General features: G+C 41.4%; 2 protein-coding genes across 2 annotated transcripts; one reads left to right on the top strand and one right to left on the bottom strand.

Moving 5' to 3' along the window:
• Nucleotides 1-216: 216 nt before the first annotated feature.
• Nucleotides 217-5,868, top strand: mrpl1 (mitochondrial ribosomal protein L1). The gene is made up of 9 exons (XM_023820673.2): nt 217-331; nt 1,917-2,022; nt 2,425-2,716; nt 4,088-4,171; nt 4,254-4,325; nt 4,469-4,580; nt 4,744-4,844; nt 5,112-5,193; nt 5,448-5,868. Exons 1-9 carry the CDS (start codon nt 301-303, stop codon nt 5,561-5,563), a joined length of 996 nt encoding a protein of 331 aa, XP_023676441.2. The 5' UTR covers nt 217-300; the 3' UTR covers nt 5,564-5,868.
• Nucleotides 5,869-7,062: 1,194 nt separating this feature from the next.
• LOC111848559 (alveolar macrophage chemotactic factor 2-like) lies at nt 7,063-8,626 on the bottom strand. Its single transcript, XM_023820674.2, has 4 exons — nt 8,466-8,626; nt 7,552-7,678; nt 7,358-7,441; nt 7,063-7,211 (listed from the first exon to the last, which is right to left on the bottom strand). Exons 1-4 carry the CDS (start codon nt 8,530-8,532, stop codon nt 7,187-7,189), a joined length of 303 nt encoding a protein of 100 aa, XP_023676442.2. The 5' UTR covers nt 8,533-8,626; the 3' UTR covers nt 7,063-7,186.

The raw sequence follows: 8,626 nt of genomic DNA, 5'->3' as shown, positions 1-8,626 counted from the left end.
GAACAAAATACATACATGCAGTCTGAGGATGGATATATGTCTCCAAATGGCATTGTCAGGAGGACCTATGGAAGTAACAATTCTATGGACGATATATATTATAGAGACATGATATTTCCACGTCATATCCTAGACAGTTCAATTCCAGTTATCACAATAACCGCTTACGGCAATTATGTATATTTTTTCATCAGTATGTGAGATAAACAACACCTGATTTGAGTGGCGACAGGAACTGAAACGTAACGTCCGCAAACACACACGGACATATTGCAAAGTAACACCAATCATATTTACAGCATGGCGGTCTGTATCAGGCACGTTGTGAAAGGTCAGTGCTTTTAACAGAATATTTTTTCTGCAACATTTGTTATTATCGGAGGATTATATCGAGGTGTAGAAGTAGTCAGTGTCGTCGCCTACTTTATGTGCGTGCATTCGTTATAAGTGTTTCCATCATTTGAATTGATATTATATCCCTGTGAAAACTGGTATTACTAATGAATTACGGAGTTTAGGTAATATGGGATATGCCCAGAAAATTATATAAGCTACTGCTTATCTACTACAGCAGGGATAATCAACAGATAATCAGACCTTCAGTATGAGAACCAGCTTAACTTCAACATAGCTGACTAATACTGAGGTGCTACTGAAGTTCCTGATTATCTGTATCAGGTGTGTTAAATTAGGGCTGCAGCTAAGCTCTGCAGGGTGGTAGCTCTCCAGGAGCAGGATTGGGCACCCCTGTACTTCAGGGTCACAGTCAGATAGAGCCTATGTCAGAGAATAGAGAGTTCAGAGTGATGGGGACCATAGATGGGATGTCAGACCCTAACAGGACACTCAAGCAGTGATAATTTAGAGATGCACATGTGGAAGGAAACCCATGCAAACTCCTCCCACAATTGGTGTGTGACTGGACTCCATGGCCTGGGTAATGTGTGTTACCCACTGAGCCACCAACTGAATTTTGGGTTTGTCCTGAAAAACGCTTAACTCAACTGTGTCCCATTATTAGTGTCTCACTTTACCTACCAAGTTCCTTTATTGTTAATATACACAAACTACACTCATTTACACATTTTTTATGGCTGCTCTCATTTTTTCCATCCATAGATCATCTATCTTTCAACCACTTATCTGTACAGCATTGAGAATATTATTTTGAAGAAGATTCCAGACTCTGTGTTCAAAGTGTAAACCAGACAAAATGCTTTTGAAAACCTAGAATGCGACTTCAGTTTTGAATTGTGCAGTACTGTATTTTTCATGCATGTTTATCTAAGTCTGAGTTAAGCCTTGCCTGCAACAGTATAAAATGGTAGCATTAACCATTATCAAGCCTTTAGTGAGTAATTAGTAGTCAGCATGAGACTGAGTGAAACATGGCTGAGGACTGAAGAAATTGAGATGAGAGGTTTGGAAGCTATGGTGCCTCCTCTCCATTCATCTAGCAGGCACTCATTGAAAACTGGCCCACATTGGATTTAATAAGTCAGAATGTTATATTTTGATACTAAATAATTACACACAAAAAATTCACGTCAATGTCTTTAACCCACTTGAATGAGTACCTTTCAATTGCACAGTGAGTTTCCGTCATCGATTGTGGGATTTCGCTATGAATCTCCTGAAAAGCTTTGTTTTGTAATGCTTTATTTTGGTACCTAGTTCAATGGGGTGTTTGATAGGGCTTCTATGAGAAAACTGACGGCAAAGTTGATCAGTATATTTGGGTGGAAATCTTGACTTTAATTTCACTATGGTTTTTGAAAGAACAAAGCATAGGTTGTCAAAATAGCTTTATGTTTTAGAAAAAAAATTGACGTGATGTTTCTGGACAGAGAAATTATCATTTTGAATCTGAACTAACAAAACTAATTTCTAACACATTTTATACTTTTTTTTTCTAGTTGTAACTGGGAGCCATAGATGTCTTCTGGCCAACACTGGTCATTCTTTGACAAGTCTTTCAAAGCCGGGACCCGGGCATCTTGCTGCCAGGACGTTTGCTGCAAGGTGCTTCATATTTGAATATCACTGTCCTCAGAGCAGAGGGTTCTCAGCTTATATAAAAGAGTGCATTCTGGAAATGGGTGCAAATTTTTTAAGTCATGTAAAGTGGGAACCCACTGTAAAGTTTTTATTTTTAAAATACTTTAGGCTTGGACACATGCACTGTATGTAAAATGTTAATGAAGTGTGGACAGTATTGAAACTTAGTTGTGACTAAACATCTGCATCAAAGGTTCTTGTGACCATTGTTTAAAAGTTTTAATTATAAATTTTTTATACCTGTTGTGTAATATCATCAGGGGCGAAGTTAGATAACAATACAAGACTCTTGTTTGTATCATTTTACCCTTTTATTTTCACATTCTAAAACACATTTGAAAATGATCATTTTTCTTTCAATTGCAGGACAGCAAAAAAAGAAACTGTACCAAAAAATGTGAAGCGTGGAAAAGTAGAAAAGCAGGAAACTGTGGAGAAAGTAGAGAGAAAAATAGACAACACAAATCGGCATAAACCATATGGTCTCACCGCTTGGGAACCAGTGGATGACGTGTACTTAGTGAGATACTACCCCAGGCCGGTCTATGAGGTCGGTGTGGCCATCGACAAGCTGAAACAGTTCCAGCAGCTGGATTTCACAAGCCTCCAACAGAGTGTTTTCATGGACCTGAAGCTTGACATGAAGCTGGAGAAGAAGGTAATGATGTACCAAATATTTTATTATTTTTTGGTGCTTCCAGGTTACTAATGCAGGAGGTAATGTGTAGCTCAGTGGGTTAGCATGCTGTGTTGGTGATCATAGGGTTACCAGGTTTAAAACCCAAAGTCGGTAGAGTGATGTCATTGTTGGGCCCTTGGGCAAGGCCCTTAACTCCAATTGCTTCAGGGACTAGCCAACTCTACTCTCTGAAGTGCACGTTTTGGATTAACCAAGCAGTTGGCCTGGGCGATATCATATCGATATTATATGGCGCATGCGCAATAATCACCAGAGCATCAGATCAAAGGCGAAGCATTTGGCCGAACGCCAGCTTTTTGATACTGTACGGGCATTTATTTAGGCCTAATATTTGGTAAGCAGATTAGTAGTACAGCTAAAATATTAATGAGATGCGCTTTGTAACACACAAAACTTAGTAATCTTTATTAAATTTGGTTAGTGGAGCACTGCACATCATGCTGTTTGGGTATACTATGTGTGGTATACTATGTGTGGTATACTATGTATGGTATTCTTTAGTGCGATTTGCACTGAAGGGTCAGTGAAGAAAGGAACAGCTCAGCAGCCATGACATCTTTAAAAGAGGAGATCTTGCGGATAAACAAGGTAAAAAGACGTCGGTGGTGGGGTGGTACTTTTTGCAGTTCTGACGCGTTTATTAAACATAAGGACATGCCGAACTTATTTTTGGGCATCATAAAATGCCTCAACACTTTAGTCATACTATTAATTTGCTTAAATTGTAGGCGTAAATCAACGTCCGTATAGCACCCGAAAACCTGGCGTTCGGCCAGATGTTTCACCTGTCATCTGAAGCCCTGGTGATTATTGCACATGCGTGGTATAATATCGATATGATATCGCCTGGCCCTACCAAGCAGGTATGGAAGATGGATGGATGAAAATCATCTGCTAAATAAATGTAAATGCATTGCCATTTCGGACTGGAAAGGCCTTGCGAGATGTGGAAAACGGCAACGATGTTTTGTACATCACTTCATTCAGAAACTCCGCTGAACGGGTAACACACCTGCAAAAATGCAGCCTACAACTGAAAGTCTCCTTTTGGCGTTTCCCACTGCGTTTAACCAAAAATGTTTTGCATGAAGTTTTTGGTGTTGGTTGCTTTTATCCATGACATTATTAGTTTTAGTTGTAATTGTTTTAATTGCATTAGTCTTAGTTCTAGATATATTAAGCCTACAGGCCTATATCTGTAACAGAAACCCACAAAAATAATTTTACTGAATTATCTTGAGGGCTTTTCTTGGGTTATCTCAATGTGGAGCAAAGAGCAGAATGTCCTCACTGTAGCAATGCACTTTTGTTGTGTTTTTTTCCCCCCAGAAAAAAGTGGATGCTTTTGTTAGTACAGTTCAGCTGCCATATGCAGTAAATTCAGATGTTAACAAGGTTGTCGTCTTCACAGAGGTCAGTATGACGAGTTCCCCTCTTTCCCTCTTTTGCCGATTGGCTGTTTGGCTGACATGCTAAGTCTGTGTGTCCCACCTAGGATCCCAGGGAAGCCGAGGTGGCCAGAGCGAATGGAGCAGCGTTTGTAGGTGGAGTGGAGCTTGTCGAAGATGTAAGTTCACAAGGAAGCCTCAAAATGTGCTCTCAGGGAGGGCAACCCCTGATACCGGGTCGTGGAAATCCGACTTGCTGATGGAGGTACAGGACTTAAAAATCATACACTAAATGTAGCTCATGTTATTGAATTGCTTCTAGATTTTGGAAGACAAAATATCGGGCGACTTTTATGTGGCTGTACCAGAAATCGTCAGTCGGTTGCTGCCTTTGAAGAATAAACTGCGGAAGAAGTTTCCCAAGACCAAGAGAGGTTGTTTCAGGAAGCCACATTAGTTCATAAGAAAAGCTCCTTTCTCTCTTCCATGAGTTAAGGCTTCATACTGCTTTTGTTTTAGTGGGTAATGGCACCTCGGAGCTGGTGCTGCTGTTAGACTGTTTCCTCTCACTTCCTTGACAGCCTCTCTGTCTTTCAGGTAGTGTTGGATCAGACATTCCCAAAATGCTTGAGATCTTTAAGAAGGGCCAGGAGTACATGGTGCAGGGGGAAAGTTATGTCCGGATGAGAATTGCAACGGTGTGTATATGTGTGTCTCCTGTCAGAGGTTCTGCATGTCCTCCCAGTGAATTCTCAGTATCCACTATTTTTAAAGTTTGTTTGGCTGATTGCAGCGTAAGTTTCTCAGGATTGGCTGTGCTGTCCGTTTGGGCAGTGCTTCGTTAGCCTGATTGGTAGCCTGTCTTCTTATCCCAGAGCAGGTGGTTCATGAGCGGATATAGAGAGAATGGGTGTTGATGAATGCTGTCGATGAATGATACTGAAGGTCTTCTTGATGATTCGCAGCTCGACATGCCAAAGGAGCAGATCATGGCTAACATTGAAACCATCATCAAGGACGTGTGCTCCCACAAACCAGTGAGCTTCGGTACGGAAAACGCCCAGTGACTCAGTCCTCTGGTTTCCGCCCGTTAGCCCGCGTTGCTGACATCATCGCTCATGTCCCAACAATGTCGCCATCATAACACAGATCTGAGATCTGCTCCGAGCAAAGAAAGTTCTAGAACTGCTTACCAGCAGATCTTAGGAAGCCCTTGGTATGTTGTACAGGATGTGCTGTGTTTCTCTCTTTCTGGGATGGAAATAAGGGGAATGAAATGATGCCTCTGCTTGAATTTGCAGGGCCTTTCATTGAGAGGGCTTTGCTAACGAGCAGCACAAGCGAGGCGCTGCTCTTTGACAGCGGACCCTTCATCCCGAAGCCGACGGAAGACGAGGCAGCAGAAGCCAGGGCTTAATGTGTCGGCTGCAGTGTGAAGACACTGCAGTAGAATGTGTGTGACTCCCTTGTGAGGCCCTGCGTTTGTCCTGTTTGTTTTGAATGATACACGGAGGCTTGGAAAAAGGCAGTGAACAACTTAACCTTGTTGGTTGCATCATGTGACCTGATGTATCCCCGGACGTTGGATGACAAGTTCATTTTGGTATGTAAATCAGCAGGCTTCTTGCACCTTCTAGAGGACTCCTGAGTACCATTTGCATATTTATGTAAAAATTCTGGTTTTCACATTCACTAATAAAATGTATGCTTACTTCACATCAAGTACACGCTTTGGTTTGGCGTATCTGTTGTTATTAATGGACCCACAGCACCTTGCTGGTGACCATTATTTCCTCATTTTTTTCTTGCACTGTTCGCCATAGTGGACTTCAAATTAAATCTAATTTTAAACTTTTCCGTGTGGACTGGGGCAATGTATTATGGTATTTTATAAAGAATCGTGGGGGAGCACTGTGGAGGCATCTGTAAATGTCAGGACAGGGGTAGGGGTGACGCATTGAGCAGCACTGTGATCTCACACCCCCAGGGCTCTGGGTTCGATTTCTGCCTATGCTGCAGTTCAGGGTCACATGTGTTGTACAGTAGCCTAAGTGTGAGTGTAGGTATCGTAGACTGGAGAAGCATTTCAAAGTTGGATGAGTGTCAAGAAAGAAAAACTAATCTGCCAGTTGGAGGTGCTATAACATATATTTGAATTGTATGAAAAAAATCCCAATATGCTTAGCGTGCAATGCTATTTAGTAAAGCTGCATCATCTCTAAACGCATTTATTTGCAGCATAATGTCTCATAATCAGTTATTGAGAGATGGAGTCAAACGATTGTGCCTTTACAGTGGAGCCTCTGTTTTCTATGGCCGCTTTCGGTTTCCAGTCTCACTTTGAATGTTCTGCTCTGCGGGTTCTCGCTGCTGGCTTATCTTACCTGCTCAGGCTGGGCCGCTTTCACCAAAAGGAAGCATACAGTGCGTGTGTGGCGGAAATAGGGCAGAAACTTTCATTTCTGATCAGCCCGGAGGGAAATATGGGGGCGACGTGTAGCCCTGTAGGATAGGGTTGTGATCGAAAGGTAATTGGTTCAAATCCTCTGGCTTGCAGAGGGATACTGTCCTTCAGCAAGAGCATTAACCCCAATTGCTACTGGGCCACTGACGCAATTCTTTGATCATCACTTGTATGTCGCTTTGAACGAAAAGCATCTGCTAAATTAATGTCATGTGGATGCAATTTTACTGTTAAATGCCTATATCTGCATAACGAGGCTAAAGTGCACTGTTTACTGAGCCTATCCTTGTGGTCTTCCAATCAATTATTGCAAACCAGTTAATTATTTCACAAGCTTGGGAATGGTTGTACATGTTTAAATATGTAAATATTAGTCCAACTTTCTTACAGTGCAGGGTTACAAGGGCCCAAGAGGATATCTCAGGCAGCATAGGAACATTCTAGACAGGATGCCACTTTTAGATTTGTTTTTATTTTTTGGGACAGTACAGGTTTGGAATACTGGACATTGTGGACAAACATGAAAAGATAAAGTGATAAGAAACCATTTAAAAAGAAGAATTTTCTGTGCTGCTTTTATCTTTCCATTTGCTTTGTTGTTCTGTTTGGAGAAACAATGACAATGAACGCAGTTATGAAAGAGTAGCTTTGAGTGAACCTTCCACAAATGTCATGTTAATGTTTAGCATTAGCAAACTGCTAACCGGAACCACAGTCTTTGTTTTAGTTGGAGTGACAAATACTTACTCCTTCGTGTATGTCTGAATGATCCTTTTGGTGCACTGTGTGTTCGGATCCAGACAAACAGGTTCTTTATTGTTTCTGATGATCCTGTAACAGTACAGAGTATAGTCAGGGGTGTCGTGTCTGGGTTTTACTGCCAGGAGCGACGGTAAGGAAGCCCTGGCTGAGAGCCAACCCCCCCCCCAAGTCCTGCTTACACAATCTCGGTCCTGTGGCACATGGCAGTCTGCGGAATGATCTGGATCTCTTTCACGGTCTTCGGGTTGATGCACGGGGAGATTTTCATGCAGCGGCATTTCAGTCTTACGATGCGTCCTTCTGACACTGAAGGTCAAAGCAACAGTGATAATGGCATGTAGATTATTTACTTTTGGGAGTCTGAGTCAGTTGTGAAAAAAGACATGGCTTGTTAGTCGGAGTTGGTTCATTTATTTATTAATATCTGAGAATGTTTCATTATATTCTTATTGATCATTTTTGTTCTCCATGTTCACTTAATCAAATACTTGCTTTTGTCATATTATGAATTTTGAATATTATAATCAACTGCTTATGCTATTCAGTATTTATGAATAATAATAATAATAATAATAATAGCAATAATCCATCCACCCACTGGCAATTTAGTAACTCCAGTTCTCCTTAGCGTATTTTTGAACTGGGGGGGGGACACTGGAGTACCTAGAAGAAACCCCATGATGACATGGGGAGAATGGAATTCCCACAAATGGTGCCATGGCAGAGACTTAAGCAACAGTCCTGGCTACTGTGATGATGATGATGATGATGATGATCATCATCATCATCATCACCATAACTTCATTATTATATTATTATTCTTATTCTTATTATTATTTTATTATTATTAATGATGCTAATATTAATACTAGGTATCCTGCAGCCAACACTGTGCGGACCCTAAATAATGTTTAAATTCATGAATTAAAAATGACAATTAAAATTCCCTGATTATGGCTATAAAACTCACAACAGCTCCAGGTTTAAAACATCCTTTAAGACCAAACAGGACCTCTTGGCTTTAAAAGATCTTAGCAGGCATATATGCAGACCTTGTTAAGGTGCAATATGGTTTGGTTGAAAGCAGCCTCACCTTGCAGCAGAGCCAGGCAGATGAGAGTCACAGTGCTGAAGAGTAAGACGGCTCTGATGGGTGCCATGGTGACGCAGTGGGCTGGTGGCTCAGATGCAGACCGCAGACGAGGAGCAAACTGCAGCCGCCTGCCATCCTCTCCACTTATATTAGCTGAGAAG

The sequence above is a fragment of the Paramormyrops kingsleyae genome, chromosome 2, assembly GCF_048594095.1.
Source record: "Paramormyrops kingsleyae isolate MSU_618 chromosome 2, PKINGS_0.4, whole genome shotgun sequence".
Classification (NCBI taxonomy): domain Eukaryota; kingdom Metazoa; phylum Chordata; class Actinopteri; order Osteoglossiformes; family Mormyridae; genus Paramormyrops; species Paramormyrops kingsleyae.
The sequence above is the reverse complement of the archived record's forward strand: the minus strand, read 5'-3'. Positions and strand labels throughout refer to the sequence as shown.